The sequence below is a fragment of the Quercus suber genome, unplaced genomic scaffold (assembly GCF_002906115.3).
Source record: "Quercus suber isolate HL8 unplaced genomic scaffold, Cork oak 2.0 scaffold_538, whole genome shotgun sequence".
Lineage (NCBI taxonomy): Eukaryota > Viridiplantae > Streptophyta > Magnoliopsida > Fagales > Fagaceae > Quercus > Quercus suber.
The window spans coordinates 79,738-105,347 of NW_027069986.1; the positions used below are offsets into that span (position 1 = coordinate 79,738).

A 25,610-nucleotide genomic window follows, 5' to 3' on the forward strand; every position below is an offset into this window, starting at 1 on the left:
TGGAGATATGCTCGGCATGTCGTCATGGCTCCAAGCAAAGACGTCCAAGTTCTCCCTGAGAAACTAAATGAGCCTCGTTCTTATCTCAGGACTCAAGGTCGTCCCTATTCTGGTTGTTTTCGTCATTTCCCCTTCGATCAACTCCACTACTTTCAGTGCTTCCAACTTTTCTTCCTCTTTTTCTTCCACTATCCACGCGTGGTTCTCCTTAGCTGCTAAAACAGCTTGATAGCATTCTTGAGCTAGAACTTGGTCTCCTTTAACTTCACCAACACCATCTTCCGTTGGAAATTTCACCTTCAAGCAGTAGGTGGATGTGGACGCCTTCCACTTGTTGAGTGCTGGCCTCCCAATGATGACATTATAGGATGAGGGACAATCTACTACCAAAAAGTCTATCTGACGAGTCAACTACTTTGGGTACGTTCCCACTGTTACTGTCAGCGTCACTATGCCTCTAGGATACACCCTGTCACCGCTGAAACTAACGAGTGGAGAATCGAATGGACGAAGTCTTTTGGGATCCAGCTTCAGTTGTTGGAATGCGGAAAAGTAAATGATATCGGCAGAGCTACCGTTGTCCACGAGGATCCTTTTGGTGTTGAACCCTTCTATGGTGAGCATTATGACCAAGGGGTCATTGTGAGGCTATTTCACTCCTCTGGAGTCACTCTCGTTAAAGGTCATATCCTGATCAGTTCGTCTGTACTTTGGCAGGGGTGTCATATGGACGCTATTCACTTGTCGCTGATGTGTTTTCTTGGGTGACTTGAATGAGCCCCCGGTGGTAAGCCCCCCTGCGATCGTCTGTATCTCCCCGATCACATTTTGAGGAGGTTGGGATTGACGGCCGTCGTTCCTGGATGAGGACTCACGTTGGCCTTTGTCTTCACCTCGGAACTTATTGTGTTCCCCCTTCTTCATGAATTTCTGCAGTTTCCCCTTTCGTATCAATTCTTCTATTTGCTCTTTGAGATCCCTACAATCTTCGGTGTAATGGCCATGATCTTTGTGAAATCGGCAATACTTACTCTTGTCGCGGACGTTAGGAGATGAGTGCAGTGGTCGTGGCCACTTAAGGTAGTGCTCGTCTTTAATCTGCGCTAAAATTTTGTCAACAGGCATAACGAGAAGGGTGAATTTTACCATTCGTGTATTTTTATCATCTTTCCTTCTGACTCCATCATTGGTTTGACGATCTGGTCGATCCCGCTTTTGTCCTCTACGATCGTCTTCTCTTCTTCCTTTATCCCCTGGTCTGTCCACGTCCTTGATAGCAGCCAACGCGTCCTCAGCATTCATGTACTTCTGCGCCTTGAGGAGCATTTCAGCCATCGTCTTTGGGAGGTTCTTCGTGAGTGAGCTGACGAGCTCCCTGGACCTCAACCCTGCCTTGAAGGTCGTCAGCTGCACCATATCGTCGGCTTCGTCTACCTCCAGTGTCTCCCTCGTGAAACGTTTTACATACGACCTCAGGGTTTCCTTTTCTCCCTGCCTGATGGTAAACAAGTGGTCAGCGGTCCTCTTCGGTCGTTGTCCACCAATAAAGTGACGCAGGAAGGCGTTGCTCAACTGCTCGAACGTATCGATGGACGACGTTGGTAACTTTGTGAACCATTCTCGGGCAGCTCCCCTGAGTGTAGTTGGGAAGGAATGACACAATATTTCGTCCGGGGGCTGCTGAAGTCCCAGGATCGTCTTGAAGGTGTTCAGGTGGTCTTGAGGGTCCTTCAGCCCATCGAAGGGCTCGAGCTGAGGTAACCGGAATTTTGATGGCACTGGACAGTCGAGGACCGCTGTTGTGAATGGTGAATCCATCGCCCGGACCATCTGATCCACGCTCTGCTCCGTTTTTTCTTTGATGGCATTCCTTAGTTCGTCCATCTCCCTCCTCATCTCCCGAAGAATGTCTGAATTTTGCTCGGCGAGAGTGTTTGGCCTTCGATGGTCACTTCTTCTGTTGCTATCCTCCTCATCTTCCTGATTTCCCTTCGAACGATTTTCCTCCTGTTGAAGCCGCAGCCTCATTTCTTGGTTTTGCCTAGTCAGTTTTTCAACTGTGGCTGCAAGGGCCTGAACTTGCTGAGCTAGGGCTGCAGAATCTTGATTGGACTCCATCCTAAAAAGAATAAGAATAATGAACCACTATTTCGAGTTTGAACACGAAAATGTCGTTCCCACAGACGGCGCCAAACTGATGAAGCGTAAGTTCGTTAGTAGAGTTGGTCAGATGGAGGTAATCCTCAGCTTGTATGATCGTACTCTCAAAGGTGGTCACCGGTGTGGTACCTGCCACAATGCCTCCGATGCCAAAGTCAGTATAAGAAGCTCTTTAGGAAATGAACAATGTAATTGGAAAGAATCAAAAAGATCTCTCAGTATTTGTGTGTATATGTACCTGGTCCTTAGCCATGTGGGGGACTTATATATACGTTCTTATGGCCTCTAGCCGTTGGGGTAGTTATGGAGGTCTTAATGCTCCTTTTGGTAACGTCTGGGGCTGTTTAATGTGCCATCACTGTCCTTCAACGGATTGTACAGTTGTCCTTGTAACCGTTTTGGATTTGATTGCCTGCATTGAATGGTCTGGATATCTTCGTCAGTAAAGCATATAATTGACTCACCTAGCCAGAGTTTGGATTCGTCTGTATCGATGGGATTGTCCGTGTGTACATGAACTCGTCAGCCTCGTCATTATAGATCTATGAGAAAGTAGACACTTCTTATAATTTCTTTGGTTGGTTTATATTTTTCTTGCAAGTCCTTCAAGGATTTAGAGTAAATACTTTTTAAATTTATTCCTAGCTAAATGGTAAAATAAATTTTGAATTTTAACTATACAACATATAATTAAAACTAATCCAGCTAACCTGCCTAATCTGCCGAGTTGAAGTTACCCAAATTTTATATCAACCTACCATTTTTTTAGGTTGGTGGATTAGCCGTGGTTTGAAAATTTTCCAACCTGTCAATAGCTAATTGGTTAAAAAATATTCTATCAACCCGCCCAATATCTCTTGTTGGTTTGAACCACTTTATTCTTTGGGTAGTCCAATGAACACTAGATTTCCTCTCCATTGCCTTATTCACTAAACCCCCCTTATTCCATCTCTAGTTAAATTCTAGTAGAATTGGATGCATATCCACTATGTATTCTATCTTGTTCCAGCCAATTTTAACGGTAATTTAATTTTGGGTGAAATACTCTCTTCATTTGTTTTGAACTTTTCCCTCCTCTTTTTTGATTTTTTCTTGATTTTTTTTAATCTCTTTCTATATCTCTCAATCTTATCATGAAGTAAAAATCACTTGGGCAGGGAAAAATCTCTTTCAATGACTGCTACTGTCTGTTGGTGATGTGATGCCTACCTTTGTGATTCCCTTTCCCTCGTCCTTCTTGTGTCCAACAACCATAAAAGTCATGACCAGTCCAAAACTCAAACATCCACATTTGAATGGGAAAAATAGCACCACCAGAGCATTCCCGATTTGGAATAAAAGAAAGAACTGCTAAAACTTTGTCAGTTTTTCAAATAGAAATAGCACAAAAACACCTCTTTTTTTCGATAAACAACACTAGAACACATTATTAGAGACCTTTAAATAGTTCAAGTTAATTAATTCTTTATTGCATCTTCAACTACAGCCTATTTTGCAGTCACCAACATAGCAACTAACGAGCCCACGCACCATACCAGTAAAATTACGAGGACAAGATATACAAATATACAGAAATATTATTTAGTTAATGATTATTACATATTTTTCGTACACGCTACTATGTGGGCTGAAATCGTGCTTTTAATGGATCATTGGCTAACTTTGAGACTATTCCCACCATCAACCTTAAAATTATGCCCTGTGACAAACTCGGAATCCTCAGAAGCTAGAAACACCACAACGTCGGCCACATTTTTGGGTGCCATCACCCCACCTTTCAAGACGGCACTCGACTCGTACACCTTTTCCGCCTCTTCATTTTCAACCCCAAACATGTCTTTGAGCAGTGCCGTCCCAACAACCCCCGGTGAAACACAATTCACTCGTATCCCATATGGCCCCAGCTGCAAGCTCGCGGACCTCACCAACCCCAACACCGCATGCTTCGACATCACGTAGTCCACGAATTTGTCGCCGCCCATAGTTGCCACCACGCTCGCCGTGCAAACAATGCTCCCCCTCACGCGCCCTTCAACCATCGCCCTCGCCGCGTGCTTCACGCACGCCACCATTCCACGCGCGTTCACTGCCATGACCTTATCGTAAGCCGACATGTCCACCTCCAATACGCTTTGCTCGCACTTGTGAGTCGCTCTCCCCAAGCCCGCGTTGCTGTACATGATGTCCAGGCGTCCGTACGCTTTGACTGTGGTGTCTACCAATGCTTTGACCTGTTCCTCGTCACAGACATCGCAATGAACGTAGGTGCAGATGTTGGACCCGATTGATACGGCGACGTTTTGGCCCTTCTCGTCTTGGACGTCGGCGATGACGATGGCTCTGGCGCCGTGAGCAGCGAAGTGGCGCGCCGTGGCCTCGCCTATGCCACCTGCACCTCCGGTGATAATGGCCACCTTGCCTTGGAGCTTCTTGTTTGATGGTGTGGAGTCTGTCATTTTGTTTGTATCAATCAGGGGAGTGAACTGAATAGTGAATCCTTTCTATCTGCTACAATATTTGCCAACCTCTCTGGTCTCTGGTCCCATATGTAGAAAAATCAAACAGTAATCAATTACCATGCCTTGCATGAAAGATCATCCAACTCTGAGTTTTGAACGCTTCTTGTTGGTTTTTGGATAAGAAAAATTAATGGATGCCCTTATTTTTTTTTGTTCTAGAAATATTTTTAACAATAAAAAAAAGTTATTAATTTTTTTTATTATTCTTTCTATTTTTCATAAAAGTAAAATTAAATTTTGTTTAAGATAATCTATAAATTAATTTATGTCCCAAGAGCACCGGGACCCTCTTAAAAAAATCAATCATATACCTATAGTAATTTCCTCTTTAAATCTTATGATGAGGATGGCTTTTGATTGTTTTACTTTTTGGTTTTTGGGATTACTCGAGGACCATTAATGACCTTATGGTTATGGACTAAATGGAAAGGTGCTTATGAGCATTGTCATCCTGAAAACAACCCTTGCAATTTTATTCAAAGTCGGCGATTCAAACAAAATAGTGCATCAGGAAAAATATCTAATTGATTTGGAAGGTATATTCTGCAACAACCGATATGTTAAAATGTTTTAAGGAATTGAAATCTAGTTTTAAATTTCTTGATCTTTGTCTAGGACTAGGAGTTCAAGGTGATGCACATCTAATTGACTAGAAGGGGCCTAGACTATCAGCATTATGCGAAAAAATTTATCAAGGAACTTGAATTTAAATCCAGATCCCATGGAACATCCTGCTTATAGATGGTCAAAATGAAAAGTTAAGAATCTTCATTGCCGATCAAAACAAAAAGAGTAGGTTTTCTTTTTTTTTTTTTCTTTTTTTTTTTTTTTTAAATTACTTTTATCTTTTTTGATTAGACGACTGACATGTATTCTCAAGATGGAATTCATAGTCTCTTAACGGAGATATAAAGTATTCACTTGAGATAAGTTTAATGGGTTTGTTATTCAGAGAGTTAGGCCTAACCACTTTAGTAAGACTAAAGTATATATTTATGGAATTGGATTTCATAAATATATAATGAATAACATTAAAGGATTAAACCGGGTACTCAAGGATTAAGATGTAGTAATTTACAAAGTGGCAGTCTAAATGACTTTGTATTACTACGAATATTTTATGAAGGGTTGCATGTATAATAAAGTCTTGGGATATAATTTATAGATAAGACCTAGAGTGCAACTATTTTATATATGTGGTATTAAAAGTAGTTAATGGTAACTTTGGACTTGTCAAGAGTTGACAGAAAAGCCCAAGGCCCATTGGAGCTAGTGTCTTATTGGTCCCTTTTGGTCCCACTCCAAGCCACACACTTAAGCCCAATTGGTAAGGCCCAAAAGGCCGGCCCAATTAGATAAATTGGTTAGATACAAAGGGAAAAACGTACAGAAACATTTTGTGACAAGAAAACATCATTTCAAAGTGGTGTATGAGAGTGTAAGTCATTTTTTTGGTCATCCCTTTGTTACCAATCGAGAGACCACACATCTTGGGTGTTAGTGGAATTGGAGTGAAGATTAAAAGTAGTCCCAAGTGCTTCAATCTTCAGTTTTGCAATTCATCGCTTCAAGGTACACTCTCTTGTTCTCTAATTCTGAAATTTACTTTGTGCATGTTATCAATATCGAATGAAGTAGATCCGTTTTAGAACTTATTTTCCGCTGCATTTATCTTTATAACCATCAGCTGGATCGTTCCTTCTAAGTCGTCTTCATTGAATGCAAGGATCTCCCAAGCATGTTTCGCTTTCTTCTCCGGATGTCTTTTCTCCGGGGATTCTTCTACAGGCACAATAGTCAATACCCTTTTTGGTCACAGCTGCACCCCTCGGGGCGGCATGGATCACTTTAATTACTCCCAACGGTGGTGGGAGAGGGTTACCTCTCTGCTGGGCACCCAAATCATCGAGATTCACTACGAATTCCTTTAAATGTCCTATTTTTACCAACTGCCCTAGATGGTCTTTCAATACCTGACATTGCTCAGTGGCATGCCTCTTAACTTTGTGATAGGCGCAGTACAAATTCTGGTTTCTCCGAGAGGGATCACCCCCCATCTTATTTGGCCACCTGAAGTACAGCTCGTTTTTGATTCGGTCTACAATCCGATGCACTGGTTCCTTAAATGTCACGTTCACCTCCTCTAGCTGCCACTCGGGCTCCTGTATCTTAAAATCCTTCTGAGGCCTTGGCTGATAACCGCTCTGCCAAGGATGATTTATCAACGGGGCCTTACCCTTGCTCTGCAACCCATCATCCTCTAAGCGCTTATATTCCTCGATACGCCTCATGAGCTGCCTCATGTCCTCAGGAGGCTTCTTCTTCAGCGACTCTCGTAGTTTCGAATCTTCGGGCAATCCCATCCTGAAGGTACTCACTACAATTTTCTCATTGCCCCCTTCTATTTCATTATAAAGCTTCCAATACCGACTGTCGTAGCTACGAAAGGTCTCCCCAACCCTCATCCTCATTGACAGTAAAACATCTACTGGTTGTGGCACCTGGCTACAAGTTACAAATCGGATACCGAACTCTTGGATCAGCTTGGCAAAAATGTGGATGGAACTCTTCCGTAATCCATTAAACCATCTTAGAGCGGTCGGGCCGAGGCTCAAGGGAAACACCTTACACATCAGCGCATCATTGTGAGAATGCAGAGACATCATGCGGATATAATGGCTGGCGTGCTTAACCAATTCCGTCTTCTCGTCGTAGATATTGAACGATGGGCGCGTAAATCTGCTTGGCATTGGGGCACGTTCAATATCCTCTGAGAATGGCGACCGAGCAGCTCTATGTAAGGCATGGCTCATTGCATCCATGGCTGCGTTATGTGGTTACCGCTCTTCGGGGGAGTCTGAGCCCCGGTCCACATACTCTCGCGAACATGAACGGTCCCAGCGATGGCGGGATTCTTGTGAATTTGAATGATCCCAGTGATGACGGGATTCCTGTTAGTGTGAACGTTCCTTCATCGATGGGAACCAGATCAATTGGACCTCGTCCTATAGCGATCTCCCCCTGTATCAGACCTTCTCTCTCGGTTGTCTTGGTCCCTTCTCTGGCATCCACTCCCTGCTTCTAACTCCAAATCTCTCACCAATTTGCTTAGCCGCTCAAGCTCCTTGTCTCTCTCGTCAAGTTGTTTATGCCCAGAGGCGCCTAAGATTGTCCGTTGTGTTTGGTATGACCCCTCCCTCAGGTCGAAATGCTCTTCCTCTTGCTCGCGGTCCTATCCTCACACCTCTTTTGCCTCCTCTCTCGCCAAGAAGACCCTCGAGAAGACCCCATAGAACCACTTACAGCATTGCTCTCTGAACGTCTATCAAACATCCTCCCGGGATTGTGTCTCGGTAGAACCACAGCGTTGTAGGAGATTCCCACAAATGGCGCCAATTGTGCGCACCCAGAACAGGCTTAAAGGACCAGCTCACTCTTAGGCTCACAATATATTTGTAACGTGGGCTTTGGTTTTCTTACTTTAGGTGATCCTAGACAAGAGACCTAATTATATCTCTCAAGTTTCTGTATATCCCTTTTTCCTTTCTTAGTCACTCTCTTACTCTTAAGTATAAACTGTTTTCAGTTCCTCTTTTTCCAACCCTTTTCCTTCCTTTGTTTCTCCTATTTATAGCCAAGCGTGAGTCGAAAGGTGATGATTGCTTTCAAAACTAGTGCAGCCGAGGTCTAATGATGTTAATCGTAAGTGGGTGTTTAGGTGGGAGTGGCTTTGGAACTAGTTCCCAATTCAGTAGAATTACTCAGCAACGGGTGTAGCGTCATTGATTGGGGGGGGGGGGGGTGGTTCGCTAAGCATAGTCTAGGTGACGTGGTGTAGCATGTGCTGATGTAAACCCCTAAGGGGTGAAATGGACAAAATGTTGGGTTGGCGTATAAGGCCCATATGGGCTTGGACATCACGGTAGCTTAAGGACCAAATAGGCCTTGGTATACTAGTGTTGTACAGTTTGTATCTATATTTTTATTGATTATGTTATTTGTCTTTTTGATTTGGGTCCCATATATTTTTATAAATATTGAGACCATGCATACCATTTTGAAGTTTATTTCTTATGTTGGTATGTTATTATTTTGAATCTTTGATGTGACTTTGGAAATGTTAAAGACTTTGGGTTTGTTAATTCAATTTTCCTCAATTGTAAGGCAACAACCTACTATTTTTTCTTTTTCCTTTTCCTTTTTTGTGGAGAAAAGGTCTATTAGAGATGATATCTCTCTTTTTATTGACCCTATGTTTGTGTTAGAATTGAGATTATTCAATAAAATCTACCTTTAATTTTTGGTGTGCATTAGTTATATTTTGAGATTATGCAATAATAAATTGTAGATTGTGATAATTTTTTTAAAAAATAACATTGTTAATGCCAACCTACACAACCCGCCTAACCCGCCGAGTTGCAACCGCCAAAATTTGTAACAAATCCGCCGAATTTTGACTTTGGTGGGTTGGTGGTAGATTGAAATTTTTCCAACCCGTTGGTAACAGATTGGAGGCTTTTACTAGTCCAATCCGACCCACACACACTCCTATTTTCAATTACTGGGCTTAATATAGATCTTGTGCAATACTCTAGATGCAATATCTTATAGATGGTCGAGATAAAAAGGTAAAAAACTTAACTTTTCATCTCAGTCGTCTAATCAAAAAAGATAAAAGTAATTTAAAAAAAAAAAAAAAAGAAAAAAAAAAAAAGAAAACCTACTCTTTTTGTTTTGATCGGCAATGAAGATTCTTAACTTTTCATTTTGACCATCTATAAGCAGGATGTTCCATGGGATCTGGATTTAAATTCAAGTTCCTTGATAAATTTTTTCGCATAATGCTGATAGTCTAGGCCCCTTCTAGTCAATTAGATGTGCATCACCTTGAACTCCTAGTCCTAGACAAAGATCAAGAAATTTAAAACTAGATTTCAATTCCTTAAAACATTTTAACATATCGGTTGTTGCAGAATATACCTTCCAAATCAATTAGATATTTTTCCTGATGCACTATTTTGTTTGAATCGCCGACTTTGAATAAAATTGCAAGGGTTGTTTTCAGGATGACAATGCTCATAAGCACCTTTCCATTTAGTCCATAACCATAAGGTCATTAATGGTCCTCGAGTAATCCCAAAAACCAAAAAGTAAAACAATCAAAAGCCATCCTCATCATAAGATTTAAAGAGGAAATTACTATAGGTATATGATTGATTTTTTTAAGAGGGTCCCGGTGCTCTTGGGACATAAATTAATTTATAGATTATCTTAAACAAAATTTAATTTTACTTTTATGAAAAATAGAAAGAATAATAAAAAAAATTAATAACTTTTTTTTATTGTTAAAAATATTTCTAGAACAAAAAAAAATAAGGGCATCCATTAATTTTTCTTATCCAAAAACCAACAAGAAGCGTTCAAAACTCAGAGTTGGATGATCTTTCATGCAAGGCATGGTAATTGATTACTGTTTGATTTTTCTACATATGGGACCAGAGACCAGAGAGGTTGGCAAATATTGTAGCAGATAGAAAGGATTCACTATTCAGTTCACTCCCCTGATTGATACAAACAAAATGACAGACTCCACACCATCAAACAAGAAGCTCCAAGGCAAGGTGGCCATTATCACCGGAGGTGCAGGTGGCATAGGCGAGGCCACGGCGCGCCACTTCGCTGCTCACGGCGCCAGAGCCATCGTCATCGCCGACGTCCAAGACGAGAAGGGCCAAAACGTCGCCGTATCAATCGGGTCCAACATCTGCACCTACGTTCATTGCGATGTCTGTGACGAGGAACAGGTCAAAGCATTGGTAGACACCACAGTCAAAGCGTACGGACGCCTGGACATCATGTACAGCAACGCGGGCTTGGGGAGAGCGACTCACAAGTGCGAGCAAAGCGTATTGGAGGTGGACATGTCGGCTTACGATAAGGTCATGGCAGTGAACGCGCGTGGAATGGTGGCGTGCGTGAAGCACGCGGCGAGGGCGATGGTTGAAGGGCGCGTGAGGGGGAGCATTGTTTGCACGGCGAGCGTGGTGGCAACTATGGGCGGCGACAAATTCGTGGACTACGTGATGTCGAAGCATGCGGTGTTGGGGTTGGTGAGGTCCGCGAGCTTGCAGCTGGGGCCATATGGGATACGAGTGAATTGTGTTTCACCGGGGGTTGTTGGGACGGCACTGCTCAAAGACATGTTTGGGGTTGAAAATGAAGAGGCGGAAAAGGTGTACGAGTCGAGTGCCGTCTTGAAAGGTGGGGTGATGGCACCCAAAAATGTGGCCGACGTTGTGGTGTTTCTAGCTTCTGAGGATTCCGAGTTTGTCACAGGGCATAATTTTAAGGTTGATGGTGGGAATAGTCTCAAAGTTAGCCAATGATCCATTAAAAGCACGATTTCAGCCCACATAGTAGCGTGTACGAAAAATATGTAATAATCATTAACTAAATAATATTTCTGTATATTTGTATATCTTGTCCTCGTAATTTTACTGGTATGGTGCGTGGGCTCGTTAGTTGCTATGTTGGTGACTGCAAAATAGGCTGTAGTTGAAGATGCAATAAAGAATTAATTAACTTGAACTATTTAAAGGTCTCTAATAATGTGTTCTAGTGTTGTTTATCGAAAAAAAGAGGTGTTTTTGTGCTATTTCTATTTGAAAAACTGACAAAGTTTTAGCAGTTCTTTCTTTTATTCCAAATCGGGAATGCTCTGGTGGTGCTATTTTTCCCATTCAAATGTGGATGTTTGAGTTTTGGACTGGTCATGACTTTTATGGTTGTTGGACACAAGAAGGACGAGGGAAAGGGAATCACAAAGGTAGGCATCACATCACCAACAGACAGTAGCAGTCATTGAAAGAGATTTTTCCCTGCCCAAGTGATTTTTACTTCATGATAAGATTGAGAGATATAGAAAGAGATTAAAAAAAATCAAGAAAAAATCAAAAAAGAGGAGGGAAAAGTTCAAAACAAATGAAGAGAGTATTTCACCCAAAATTAAATTACCGTTAAAATTGGCTGGAACAAGATAGAATACATAGTGGATATGCATCCAATTCTACTAGAATTTAACTAGAGATGGAATAAGGGGGGTTTAGTGAATAAGGCAATGGAGAGGAAATCTAGTGTTCATTGGACTACCCAAAGAATAAAGTGGTTCAAACCAACAAGAGATATTGGGCGGGTTGATAGAATATTTTTTAACCAATTAGCTATTGACAGGTTGGAAAATTTTCAAACCACGGCTAATCCACCAACCTAAAAAAATGGTAGGTTGATATAAAATTTGGGTAACTTCAACTCGGCAGATTAGGCAGGTTAGCTGGATTAGTTTTAATTATATGTTGTATAGTTAAAATTCAAAATTTATTTTACCATTTAGCTAGGAATAAATTTAAAAAGTATTTACTCTAAATCCTTGAAGGACTTGCAAGAAAAATATAAACCAACCAAAGAAATTATAAGAAGTGTCTACTTTCTCATAGATCTATAATGACGAGGCTGACGAGTTCATGTACACACGGACAATCCCATCGATACAGACGAATCCAAACTCTGGCTAGGTGAGTCAATTATATGCTTTACTGACGAAGATATCCAGACCATTCAATGCAGGCAATCAAATCCAAAACGGTTACAAGGACAACTGTACAATCCGTTGAAGGACAGTGATGGCACATTAAACAGCCCCAGACGTTACCAAAAGGAGCATTAAGACCTCCATAACTACCCCAACGGCTAGAGGCCATAAGAACGTATATATAAGTCTCCCACATGGCTAAGGACCAGGTACATATACACACAAATACTGAGAGATCTTTTTGATTCTTTCCAATTACATTGTTCATTTCCTAAAGAGCTTCTTATACTGACTTTGGCATCGGAGGCATTGTGGCAGGTACCACACCGGTGACCACCTTTGAGAGTACGATCATACAAGCTGAGGATTACCTCCATCTGACCAACTCTACTAACGAACTTACGCTTCATCAGTTTGGCGCCGTCTGTGGGAACGACATTTTCGTGTTCAAACTCGAAATAGTGGTTCATTATTCTTATTCTTTTTAGGATGGAGTCCAATCAAGATTCTGCAGCCCTAGCTCAGCAAGTTCAGGCCCTTGCAGCCACAGTTGAAAAACTGACTAGGCAAAACCAAGAAATGAGGCTGCGGCTTCAACAGGAGGAAAATCGTTCGAAGGGAAATCAGGAAGATGAGGAGGATAGCAACAGAAGAAGTGACCATCGAAGGCCAAACACTCTCGCCGAGCAAAATTCAGACATTCTTCGGGAGATGAGGAGGGAGATGGACGAACTAAGGAATGCCATCAAAGAAAAAACGGAGCAGAGCGTGGATCAGATGGTCCGGGCGATGGATTCACCATTCACAACAGCGGTCCTCGACTGTCCAGTGCCATCAAAATTCCGGTTACCTCAGCTCGAGCCCTTCGATGGGCTGAAGGACCCTCAAGACCACCTGAACACCTTCAAGACGATCCTGGGACTTCAGCAGCCCCCGGACGAAATATTGTGTCATTCCTTCCCAACTACACTCAGGGGAGCTGCCCGAGAATGGTTCACAAAGTTACCAACGTCGTCCATCGATACGTTCGAGCAGTTGAGCAACGCCTTCCTGCGTCACTTTATTGGTGGACAACGACCGAAGAGGACCGCTGACCACTTGTTTACCATCAGGCAGGGAGAAAAGGAAACCCTGAGGTCGTATGTAAAACGTTTCACGAGGGAGACACTGGAGGTAGACGAAGCCGACGATATGGTGCAGCTGACGACCTTCAAGGCAGGGTTGAGGTCCAGGGAGCTCGTCAGCTCACTCACGAAGAACCTCCCAAAGACGATGGCTGAAATGCTCCTCAAGGCGCAGAAGTACATGAATGCTGAGGACGCGTTGGCTGCTATCAAGGACGTGGACAGACCAGGGGATAAAGGAAGAAGAGAAGACGATCGTAGAGGACAAAAGCGGGATCGACCAGATCGTCAAACCAATGATGGAGTCAGAAGGAAAGATGATAAAAATACACGAATGGTAAAATTCACCCTTCTCGTTATGCCTGTTGACAAAATTTTAGCGCAGATTAAAGACGAGCACTACCTTAAGTGGCCACGACCACTGCACTCATCTCCTAACGTCCGCGACAAGAGTAAGTATTGCCGATTTCACAAAGATCATGGCCATTACACCGAAGATTGTAGGGATCTCAAAGAGCAAATAGAAGAATTGATACGAAAGGGGAAACTGCAGAAATTCATGAAGAAGGGGGAACACAATAAGTTCCGAGGTGAAGACAAAGGCCAACGTGAGTCCTCATCCAGGAACGACGGCCGTCAATCCCAACCTCCTCAAAATGTGATCGGGGAGATACAGACGATCGCAGGGGGGCCTACCACCGGGGGCTCATTCAAGTCACCCAAGAAAACACATCAGCGACAAGTGAATAGCGTCCATATGACACCCCTGCCAAAGTACAGACGAACTGATCAGGATATGACCTTTAACGAGAGTGACTCCAGAGGAGTGAAATAGCCTCACAATGACCCCTTGGTCATAATGCTCACCATAGAAGGGTTCAACACCAAAAGGATCCTCGTGGACAACGGTAGCTCTGCCGATATCATTTACTTTTCCGCATTCCAACAACTGAAGCTGGATCCCAAAAGACTTCGTCCATTCGATTCTCCACTCGTTAGTTTCAGCGGTGACAGGGTGTATCCTAGAGGCATAGTGACGCTGACAGTAACAGTGGGAACGTACCCAAAGTAGTTGACTCGTCAGATAGACTTTTTGGTAGTAGATTGTCCCTCATCCTATAATGTCATCATTGGGAGGCCAGCACTCAACAAGTGGAAGGCGTCCACATCCACCTACTGCTTGAAGGTGAAATTTCCAACGGAAGATGGTGTTGGTGAAGTTAAAGGAGACCAAGTTCTAGCTCAAGAATGCTATCAAGCTGTTTTAGCAGCTAAGGAGAACCACGCGTGGATAGTGGAAGAAAAAGAGGAAGAAAAGTTGGAAGCACTGAAAGTAGTGGAGTTGATCGAAGGGGAAATGACGAAAACAACCAGAATAGGGACGACCTTGAGTCCTGAGATAAGAACGAGGCTCATTTAGTTTCTCAGGGAGAACTTGGACGTCTTTGCTTGGAGCCATGACGACATGCCGAGCATATCTCCAGAAGTTATTCAACACAGGTTGAATGTGGACCCAGNGTCCAGTTCAATATGTCTTAACTCTTAAAACATATTAACACATCAACTAGAAGTCTCCACTTCCATGATCAAGACAAATCATCGTAGTTGATATGTTATAGTCTTCGCAGATGAAATGCCCAATTTCATCACCGACTACGAACTATAATTCTGAGTTTACAAAGAACTTGTGATTTATATCTTCTGTGACTCTTCACATAAATCACATACTATGCATCTCATGGACTATATGATAATGTCTGAATATTCATGTTATCATTATTTCAGATAATAATAAAACAAATTTATTAAACATAATATTAAGTCATACATAATGTCAAACACAATGTCACACTTAATATTATACATAGCATCTTACAATAGGATTTAAGGGCACCAATCCTAACACCAGCCGCATGAGGACGCGTTGGTAGTCATGGCCCAAGTAAGCAGCTTCCTGGTAAAAAGGGTGATGATAGACCAAGGGAGCAGGGCTGATGTGATGTATTCGAACCTATTCAAAGGACTTGGGTTAATAAATCAGGACCTATCAAAGTACAATACACCATTAGTCAGATTTAATGGCCGGGTGGTGATTCTTGAGGGACAAATTTCCCTTCCTGTGAATTTGGAAGGTAAGGAGGTGATGGTGACATTCATAGTAGTCGATTCATTTTTTCCATACACGGCAATTCTGGGCAGGCCGTGGATTCACGCAATGGGGGCTGTTCCATCCACCTTACACATGAAGGTCAAATTCCCCACCGAGCAAGGTATTGCCATAGTGAAGGGAAGCCAGCAAATGGCTAGGCAATGCTTAGTGGCTGCAGTTAGCTGGAAGACCAAACAGGATAAGCAGAAGGAAACAACACCTTTATAGCAATTACAGAATTCTCTAGAGAGAACAAAGGCTAGTTGTGCTGAGGGATTAATTAAAGTGAAGATACTGCCAGACTCTTACTGGTATTTTTAGGTAGGAGCAAGCATGGGGGACAAGGACAAAGAAGAAACATTGCTGTTTTTTATACAAAATGTAGATGTGTTCGCATAGAACCCGTATGAGGTGCCCGAAGTTGATCCCGAGTTCATTGTTCATAAGCTTAACATAGACCTATCGTTTCCACCGAGGAAATAGAGGCCGAGAAGATCGGCTAGGGAGCACATGAAAATCTTCTTCCCTGTGTGGATTTCATGGATTTAAACCAAGCATGCCCAAAGGATCCATTCCCTATGCCAAAAATTGATTAATTGGTAGATGCGACCTACAGGCACCTGAGGATGAGTTTTCTGGATGCCTTTCAGGGTTATCATCAGATCGCCTTGGCTGCCGAGGACCAGGAGTAGACGACATTCATCTCGCCGGATGCAAATTACCATTACACCATAATGCCCGTTGGACTAAAGAATGCTGGGGCAATGTACCAACGAATGATGACCAGAATGTTCCGAGACAAGATCGGGCAAATAGTAACCGTGTACATCGACGACATGGTGGTGAAAAGTAAATAGGAAGCACGACATCTTGAAGATCTTCGAGGGGTGTTTGAGGTGCTTTGGCAGCACAAGCTGTACCTAAATGCGGACAAGTGTGCCTTCGAGGTGGGAGCTAGCAAGTTCCTAGACTATTTGATCACTAGCCATGGGATAGAGGTCAGCCCTGATTAAATTGACACCGTGCAGCCTTATGTCGCCGAGCAATCCAAAGGAGGAATAGGTCTTGACTAGAATGCTAGCTGCCTTTAATCGATTTATTTCTAAGTTTGCAGATCGTTATCGTCCATTCTACCAGCTCTTCAAGAAATGGAAGGGGTTTCAATGGAACGAGGAGTACGAAAGGGCTTTTTAGGATTTGAAAGAATATCTAATGCGGGCACCCATGTTGGCAGCCCTAGATCCCAGGGAGGACCTATTTGTGTACCTCTCTGTGTCTGAGCATGCTGTAAGCGTCGTGCTCTTAAGGGACCAAGGAAAGCAGCAGTCTATCTACTATGTTAGCAAGACCATGGTCGACGCTGAAACTAGGTACCTACCCCTGGAGAAGTTGGTGTTGGCCCTTGTACATGCAATGAGGAAACCGCCTTACTACTTTCAAGCCCATACTACCTACGTTTTGACCGAGTATCCCTTGCAGTCGTTATTAAAGAGATCTGACTTCATGGGTCGAATAGCGAAGTGGGCAACCCGGCTGGGGTCCTTTGATATAAGGTACAGGCCAAGGAATTTAGTGAAGGGCCAGATTCTTACGGATTTTGTTGCAAAGTATTCTCCTAAAAACAACAGGGAGATGGTCTGTTGTGTGGAGAGTTGCCCATGGAAGATATTTGTGGACGGGGCGTCAAGCGCCTTGGGTGCTGGTGCCAAAATCGTAATTATCACTCATGAAGGAATATGGTTGGAGCATTCTTTTTGGCTGGGGTTTAGGGCCTCTAATAACGAAGCTGAATACGAAGCCTTACTCGCCGGATTAAGGCTATAGGTGCATGGGATGTGGAAGTATATTCAGACTCCTGGCTAGTTGTTGACCAAGTGCAGGGCAATTTTGAGGCTCGAGATTCACGAATGAAAGCGTACTTGCAGGTGGTGAAGCAATTTATGGACAAGTTTTGTATAGCGAAAGTGGCCCAAATATCCCAAACACAGAATCGACATGCTGACTCCCTGGCGATGTTGGCATCATTGGTCATAGGAGAAGTGCCTCAGTTAATCAAAGTGGAACTCATAGAAGAGTCGAGCATTGGTACAGCAATCGGTGTTGATACTAGCGAGATTAAGGTGGCCACGATTTTGATGACCAAGCCGTGCTGGATGGACCCGATCATTGATTTCCTAGCCAAAGATCGGGTCTCGAATGATGAAAACAAGGCTAACAGGGTTCGCCACGTGGCTGCTCGGCACTAGTTATTGGCAGACTGTAAGTTATACTGAAGGTCTTTTGGGGGGCCCTACCTTATATGTCTGCACCCCTAAAGGGTGAGCGAACTGTTGGCCGAATTACACGACAGGGTGTGTGGCAGTTACATTGGAGGTCGTTTGTTGGCACATCGAGTGATGACTCAGGGGTTCTAGTGGCCACAAATGCAGAAAGACAATGCCGAGTACGTGCGTAAATGTGAACAGTATTAGAGGCATGCCCCATTAGTCCATCAGCTGACAGGTCATTTGAATCCAGTCAGTAGTCCCTAGCCCTTCGTGCAGTGGGGGCTGGATATTCTCAGACCGTTTCCCCGTGCAACAAGTAATCAGAGGTTTGTGTTGGTGGCTGTCGACTACTTCACCAAATGGGTAGAGGCAGAGGCCTTAGCCAACATTCGGGACGTGGATGTCAAAAAGTTTGTATGGAGAAATATAACCATAGGGTTTGGGGTGCCGGACTCACTGATATCTGACAATGGACTACAATTCGACAGTAAGGCATTTCACAAGTTTTGTGGTGACCTCAGCATCAAGAATAGGCATTCAACCCCAGCGTACCCATAGTGCAACGACCAAGCCGAAGCCACTAACAAGGTGATCATGAACGAATTAAAGAAAAGGCTAGATGGAGCAAAAGCAAGATGGGCCGAAGAGCTGCCAAACGTCTTATGGGCATACCGCATGACGTCCAGGAGGTCCACAGGGGAGACTCCATTCTCTTTTGCATGCAGAATAGAAGCTCTTATTCCGACCAAGGTAAATTTATGTAGTGCGTGGGTCGCTCGATTTGCCCCTAAATAGAATAACCAAATGTTGATGGAGCATCTAGATTCACTAGAAGAATATGGAGAATTGGCGACTATACGGTTAGCCCAATACCAACAAAAGCTTGCCCACGCTACAACAAAGGCATAAAGGTAAGGGAATTCAGCGCCGAGGACCTGGTGTTGAGAAAAGCAGTAGGGAACGTGCGGGATGCTAATGCTGGGAAATTAGCCCCGACCTGGGAGGGACCCTATAGAGTGACCGCTATCGCAGGTGCAGATGCGTACTACTTAGAGGATTTAGATGAAAGGCCACTCCCTCATCCATGGAATGTTCACAATTTAAAGAAGTTTTATCACTAACTTGTTGCACACTTAGGTGTAAATTGAATGTAGCTGTGTACACGTATTTAACTAATGAATGTGGTGCTATCTGCTCGTGCAGGTGTGTTTAACACCATTATCGATTTTGTAAAGCACTGATAAATGAGCTGAAAAATTTTTCTAAGGATAAAAGCTTGTCTCTCAGTTCAATCCCTATTGCCGAGCAAGTGGAAACCTCACAAAATCCTCTAAGGACAAAAGCCTGTCTTTCGATTCAATCCCTATTGCCCAGCAGGTGGAAACCTCACAAAATCCTGTAAGGACAGAAGCTTGTCTCTCGGTTCAATCCCTATTGCCAACCAGGTGGAAACCTCAAAAAATCCTCTAAAAGGACAGAAGTCTATCTCTCGATTCGATCTCTATTTCCGCGCAGGTGGTAACCTCACAACTTTCTAATGGCGAAAGCCTGTTTCTCGATTCGAACCCTGTCGCCGAGCAAGTGGAAGCCTCACAAAATTTCTAAAAGACACCAAATTTTCCTTAGGGCAGATGCCTGCTCCTCGATGCCATCAGAGTTATCTAAGTATAGGAGAATCAACACACGCCAAGTTTTATTGTTATCACTAGGAATCTGCACACGCCACCCAAGGCAATCTAACCTACTTTGGGATTAAACCACCCAACCATGTCGAATGCATACATAAAACAGTCCACAAACACGGTAAATAATAAATAAACATATAAAAAAAAAAAAACCACAGCAAAACACTCATAAACATAATTTAAAATAGTGTATAAAATTTAAACTGATGTTTAGTTACCAAAACTCGGTAACCAGTAAAATAAAAAGTTAAGAAAGATAATTGTTCCATCACCACAGCCCGATGGCATAAGTAAACCAGCTAAAAAGGAAAAGTTATTTCAGCATAGGAAAGTTAAAGTATGAGAAATCCGGTTTGGCAATCAACTTGGGGGGTCCGCAATATGAAAGTGAGAAATATCCTTGAGGGGTTACTGGGCAGCTAGAGAAGATAGTAACTGGGCATTCCCTTTAAATTGATCCCCAGCGTGTGGGTTGCTAGTGGCCTCCAGGTCAGTCAGCTCTGCATGGGAATCAATTGCCTCCACCAACTCCCTTATACTGGTGGTTTATTCTTCATCAATGACGTTGGGGGTGTTTTGCACGGCATCTGGAGGATTTGGGAAAGGCATTTGACTGTGGTTCCTCAAAGGAGAGTCCTTGAGGACCCCCATAGCTTGTACAGTGGCCAACCACCCCTCAAAGTCGAGCTTTTGGGCTTGATGAACAACTGGCTCCGCAGAATTCATGACATCAGCAAACACTTTCTTGTACCACTTGTTTTCACAAGCTTTCAACGCTGCCTTCAAATCGGCCTATTCTCTTCCTAAAGTAATGTTCAAACTTTGGGCCTTTGCCAGCTTGAGCTTAGTACCCCCCAGCTGCACCTCCAGCTCCGCGGATTTCCCTCGGCTAGAGCCCTTGCCTTCTTAGCCAAAGCAGCCTTCTTCTCTGCATCCTCAGCAACTTTCATTTTTTTCATTCGTGGTAGACTCGACAACGTCCTTCAGAGCTTTTTCTCGCTTGGCATTTTCAGAAAGCTCCTTCATCCTCCCATCCACGATGTGGGATAGTTGTGTGGCCTGACCAAACAATAATATAAAAAAGAAAAGAATGTGCGCATGTATAAGCAAATAGAAAACCGAGGACACAAATCAAAATAAAATAAAATAAAATAAAAGTATTACCTCTATAGTGTGCCATTGCAGCCGCCTTCCTAATGACTCGTCCGTCCCTTCTGTGAAGGCGTGCACATCCTCGAGTAGAAGGAGGCCGTGCGCCAAACTCTAGGCAACATGACCCTCATGGCCCTTGTCCCAAACGCTTACACTGGCGGACGCAGGGAGGGGCGTACCATCTAGATGGAAGGAGGGCTGCCAATCCACCAAGGCCTGAGAACTGGATGCCACGTTCACATCGGTTTGCGCAATTGACTCCTGGATGACAATGCCAGCTGACGCTCGGGGAGGCATTCTGGTGGGCACGTTGCCCGAGCTTATCTGTGTTTGCTTGGCCGTGCACTGCCTTTTTCGGGTATGACTCACTAGAGCGAGAGGAGGCGTAGGATCTTGGCTTAGAGTTTCTTGTTGTTGAGTGGCTGGCTGGGCACCTGGTACAAAACAGTTGATTGTCATTGTCTTCCTAGTCACCATGGCGTGGCCGTGATCAGATTTTGTTTTTGAAGAACTAACTGATTCAGCTGCTACACCCTCGGCTTCCTAAACAGGAGCTTTGAATTCTACAAGAGCCTCGGGTTGAGCGGGAGCCTTAGGCTGGACCAGTTCATGGGCTTGCTCTCAACGGCATTGTGACATGCACTCAGCTGACTCGTCGCATATGGGCTAACACTCGTTAGAGCAAACGTATCGGGGACCGAGATTGCGGGCCTCACCTACTATGAATTTTGGGGGGAGGAAGTTCGCATGCCGAACGTCAATGTAGGAAAGCAGGGGGCTATCAACTAATAGAGCTTGACTATGCTTGCTAAGTGGAATACACGGGGTCAATGCTGAGTATTAAATGAGTTGCTCGGAGTTGTCCATCCTAGTGAACAAAAATTTTTGACCTGAGCACAAAATTCAAGTCCTGAACATGTACTACCCTAAGATCTGGCTTAAATCTTTTACTCTCTACACAAAAGCAACATAAAGGCTGGTTAGTGATTGTTTTCTTCGAATCGGTTTTTTTTTTTTTTTTTTTAAATTATATATATATATATATACAGTTAAGTAAAATGCATTTGGTACCGATCAATATTGCGCGGTGAAAACGTGCAGGGGAGTTCCTTGGCAAACCAATTGCCACTCACCCATACAAAGTCTCCAGCCGAATTTCTATTTGAGTCAGGTAGGCATGAAATAAGCTATACACTTATATCCCTAGTTTTCAAGTAATAATCTGAGTTGATATTGCCGCACAGACTGTACATAAAATTAATGTCATGATGATTCAGTTGCAACCTAAACAACTGATTCAACCTACTAACGCAACTCACCACTCTGTAAAAATTAGGGGGGAGTTGGTCGAGACAGAAGCCGTAGAATCTAAGAGTACCTAGGATGAGGGGGTCAACCGGGAACCTAACCCCACCCTCAAGAATAGCCATTAAGGGAAAGAAAACTGTATTTACGCCACGTCGCCTTTGGATGTCAATATCACCCACATAGCAATAGGCAATATCGACGTCCCCAGGGACATTGTAGGCAGCCCTACAGGTAGCCAAAGTAGCTTTAAAAGAAAGGAGATGAGAGTAGCCCATCCTCTAAAACTAGGATTTTAAAACTACAATTACTATGGAATGGAACGAAATAGAACAAACAGGAAGAAGAGGAGAAGGAACTTACTGTGGGCTCTACGGAGGAAAGGTGTTCTAGGCTGGAAGATGAATGCATGGAAATAGTATGCTTGGTAGAGTGAAAAGTTTGGAGGATAAAGAATGCGAAAGTGAGGAAAAGAGTCAAAAGTGATTATTTATAGGGGCTAAAGGAAAAATAAATAGCATTAAATAAGCAATTGGTAGGAAACCTTACGAATCCCCACCTCAACTGCCATATGCACACCGCCTCAATTCATGAATTGTCAAATAATAATGATGGCTAAGCCATCAATCAACGTCTTTTGAGGGCGAATTAATGGGTACTTCAACCGCTGAATATTTACCCTTCCAGCGTCTCGAGTGATTACTGCCTCTTGGGTTCCTTGATTCGTCCATGAGAATGGAGCACGAATCAAAGGGGGGCTAATGTACGGCACTAGTATACCCAGGCCTATTTGGGCCTTAAGCTGCCGTGATGTCCAAGCCCATATGGGCCTTATATGCCAACCCAACATTTTGTCCATTTCACCCCTTGGAGGTTTACATCAACACATGCTACACCACGTCACCTGGACCGTGCTTAGCGAACCACCCCCCGATCAATGATGCAATTGACCAGATGCCATCTACCAGCCACCTAGTAACATTTAAGGGCGTACCACTGCCGAGCAGTTATACTAAAGTGGGAACCAGTTCCAAAGCCACTCCCACCTAAACACCCACTTACAATTAACAGGATTAGACCTCTGGCTGCACTAGTTTTGAAAGCAATCATCACCTTTCCACTCACGCTTGGCTATAAATAGGAGAAACAGAGGAAGGAAAATGGTTTGAAAAAGGGGTACTAAAAACAGTTTATATTTAAGAGTAAGAGAGTGACTAAGAAAGGAAAAAGGGATATATAGAAGCTTGAGAGACATAATTGGGTCTCTTGGCTAGGATCACCCAAAGTACGAAAACCAAAGCCCACGTTACAAATATATTGTGAGCCCAAGAGTGAGTTGATCCTTTAAGCCCGTTCTGGGTGCGCACACAAACATTAAGCAATATAAGACATGAAAACAACTACCTTTGCGGTTGTCTAGGAGATTACACGGCTGATGGAAGGTGAAGAATTGAAGGGACTAAAAAAAAAAGGGTTTCAAAAAGGTTGAGGAAGAAAAAGACAAAAAACTTGAAAGAGGGAGAGAAAGGAAGTGTCTAAAGGCAAAGGTTAAATACAGAGTATATGTAGTATATGATTGAAATAATTTTAGGGTTTCAATGTTAACCTTTTATATTTTGTATAAGGAATTGATTATTGATTATATATAAAAATTGATTTGGTGAATTGATTAACTTTATACATAGAATAATATTGTTGATCAATTTGAACTAATATATATTGATGGTATAGCAAAAATTACCATCTCCAGTTCATCCATAGGGATTGTCCATAAGCATTAGTTAGCCAAATGTTTAAATAAACCTTGAGCAAAAGAGTTGTCCATGGGCAAAGCACATGGACGATCACCTAACACCATCTATGAATAAAAGAGTCATCCATGAGCAAAGCACATGGACGACTATACAACACTTGGGAAAACCCTTAAGAATAAACTCACCCCTGTATGGAGGATTCAAGCCACAAAACCTTGTAACAGTTACCCAACCCATATCTATCGCCACAAATTCTTCATTAGTACTTAACTTCCACCAGCGGTTGTAACTCCTATAACCGTTGAGGAAGTTATGTCACTAATTTTCACGAATCTTGGGGAAGTTACTAAGATTGTAACTGCTCCAAGGTTCTCTATATAAGGACCGGTCTGAGTCAAATCAAAGTAAGTGCATTCTGAGATTTTTCTTCTAAAAAAGTTGAAACTCTTTTGCAAGAAACTAACTTAGCCATCGGAGGGTGTTTGGCCAATCCACTCCGGTCCCCTTTGATAGTGTGTTCATCTTTGCAGTCTCTCACAGCAATCATTATCCCATTGAAGCCAGAGCATTCAGCCTACTGATTCTGTGCAACATCAGTTGGCGTCGTCTGTGAGGAGGAGAAACTTCGAGTTTTGCAGTTTATCTTTCTCTGACAAAAGGTTGTATAGTTTGGACAAGATCAAGGACCACTAGCCCAGGCCATCAAGAGAGTAAGGATGCTTCTAGCAATCCCAACCAAGATTGCCAATCAGTGCCTATCACACAGCCGCCTTCCATCCAACACATACAGTCCATGGCAGCCGCCATGGCGGAGTTAACTTGCCAGAACCAAGAGTTGACTAGGGAGATAAAGAGGCAGCATCGTGAATGATATGTTGAAGGACAAGCCCAGAGTCAAGAAAATAAAGGGGGAAATACTGAGCCTGAAACTCAATCAAGGGGCACCATATCGCAAAGGGTGCCACACTTGGAGAAGGAGATGGATCACATGAGGAAGGTTATGGACGAGATGAAGGAGAACATAAGAAAAGCAAATCCCGTAGAGGATTTGGTTCACCGAATAGATTCCCCTTTCACAGCTTCCATCAATGGCCATCCTTTGCCCCCAGAGTTCAAAATACCTTCCTTGGATTCATATGATGGAACGCGTGATCCTTTCGATCATATTGCTACTTTCAAGACTACAATGCACCTCTAAGGGGTTCCAAGCGAGATTATATACAGAGCCTTCCCTACCACCCTTAAAGGACTAGCGTGAGTGTGGTTCAACAAGATACCTCTAAGCACAGTCAGTTCTTTTGAAGAGTTGAGTAAGTTGTTTGTCAATAACTTCATCGGAGGACAAAGACATAAGCACTCCTCGTCCAACCTGTTAACTATAGAACAAGGAGAGAATGAAAGTATGTGATCCTTCATCACTTGTTTCAATAGGGAAGCCCTGACAGTAGACGAGGTGGACGACAAGCTATTATTGGCAGCCTTCCACAATGGGGTTAACTCGAACTTATTCATTCAGAAGCTTTATGAGAAAGAACCTCAGTCCATGGCTGAACTCATCCGTGTAGCCCAAAACTTTATGAACGCAGAAGATGCAATCATAGCAAAGAAGAGAAAAAGAGCTGAAAGAATGGAAGCAAACCCCACACGTCACTCTGAACAAGGGCCTCATCCAAAGAATGGACGAACGGGAGACAAGAAGGACTGGGATAACAAGAAGGCAGGCCCTTTGGTAAGGAATCAGAATTTTACACCTTTAAAAGCCCCTCTCGATCAGGTGCTCATGCAAATCAAGGATGATCTTTCCTTGAAGTGGCCAGAGAAGATGAAAGGAGATCCTAACAAGCGCAATAAGAATAAATATTGTTGCTCCCATAGAGATCATGGGCATGACACGGACAAGTGTTATG

At 43.2% G+C, this 25,610-nt stretch overlaps 6 protein-coding genes across 6 annotated transcripts; 3 read left to right on the forward strand and 3 right to left on the reverse strand.

Moving 5' to 3' along the window:
- Positions 1–648: 648 nt before the first annotated feature.
- On the reverse strand, positions 649–2,118 carry LOC136063517 (uncharacterized). The gene has a single exon (XM_065764020.1). The coding sequence runs from the start codon at positions 2,116–2,118 to the stop codon at positions 649–651; it is 1,470 nt and encodes a 489-aa protein (XP_065620092.1).
- Positions 2,119–3,717: 1,599 nt separating this feature from the next.
- Positions 3,718–4,820, reverse strand: LOC136063526 ((+)-cis,trans-nepetalactol synthase NEPS1-like). The gene has a single exon (XM_065764035.1). It carries the CDS (start codon positions 4,614–4,616, stop codon positions 3,810–3,812), a length of 807 nt encoding a protein of 268 aa, XP_065620107.1. The 5' UTR covers positions 4,617–4,820; the 3' UTR covers positions 3,718–3,809.
- Positions 4,821–6,391: 1,571 nt separating this feature from the next.
- LOC112006939 (uncharacterized) lies at positions 6,392–7,501 on the reverse strand. Its single transcript, XM_024039262.2, has one exon. The coding sequence runs from the start codon at positions 7,499–7,501 to the stop codon at positions 6,392–6,394; it is 1,110 nt and encodes a 369-aa protein (XP_023895030.2).
- Positions 7,502–10,054: 2,553 nt separating this feature from the next.
- On the forward strand, positions 10,055–11,157 carry LOC112006934 ((+)-cis,trans-nepetalactol synthase NEPS1). Its single transcript, XM_024039256.2, has one exon. It carries the CDS (start codon positions 10,259–10,261, stop codon positions 11,063–11,065), a length of 807 nt encoding a protein of 268 aa, XP_023895024.1. The 5' UTR covers positions 10,055–10,258; the 3' UTR covers positions 11,066–11,157.
- Positions 11,158–12,756: 1,599 nt separating this feature from the next.
- Positions 12,757–14,226, forward strand: LOC136063518 (uncharacterized). The gene has a single exon (XM_065764021.1). It carries the CDS (start codon positions 12,757–12,759, stop codon positions 14,224–14,226), a length of 1,470 nt encoding a protein of 489 aa, XP_065620093.1.
- A 1,098-nt stretch (positions 14,227–15,324) lies between these two features.
- On the forward strand, positions 15,325–15,768 carry LOC112027119 (uncharacterized). Its single transcript, XM_024059790.1, has one exon. The coding sequence runs from the start codon at positions 15,325–15,327 to the stop codon at positions 15,766–15,768; it is 444 nt and encodes a 147-aa protein (XP_023915558.1).
- Positions 15,769–25,610: the final 9,842 nt, after the last annotated feature.

What these genes read in the sequence shown, in the direction of transcription:
- LOC112006939 (XM_024039262.2), bottom strand. Translation starts at nt 7,501, where the DNA reads ATGGATGCAATGAGCCATGCCTTACATAGAGCTGCTCGGTCGCCATTC.
- LOC136063526 (XM_065764035.1), bottom strand. Translation starts at nt 4,616, where the DNA reads ATGACAGACTCCACACCATCAAACAAGAAGCTCCAAGGCAAGGTGGCC.
- LOC112006934 (XM_024039256.2), top strand. Translation starts at nt 10,259, where the DNA reads ATGACAGACTCCACACCATCAAACAAGAAGCTCCAAGGCAAGGTGGCC.
- LOC112027119 (XM_024059790.1), top strand. Translation starts at nt 15,325, where the DNA reads ATGGCCCAAGTAAGCAGCTTCCTGGTAAAAAGGGTGATGATAGACCAA.
- LOC136063517 (XM_065764020.1), bottom strand. Translation starts at nt 2,118, where the DNA reads ATGGAGTCCAATCAAGATTCTGCAGCCCTAGCTCAGCAAGTTCAGGCC.
- LOC136063518 (XM_065764021.1), top strand. Translation starts at nt 12,757, where the DNA reads ATGGAGTCCAATCAAGATTCTGCAGCCCTAGCTCAGCAAGTTCAGGCC.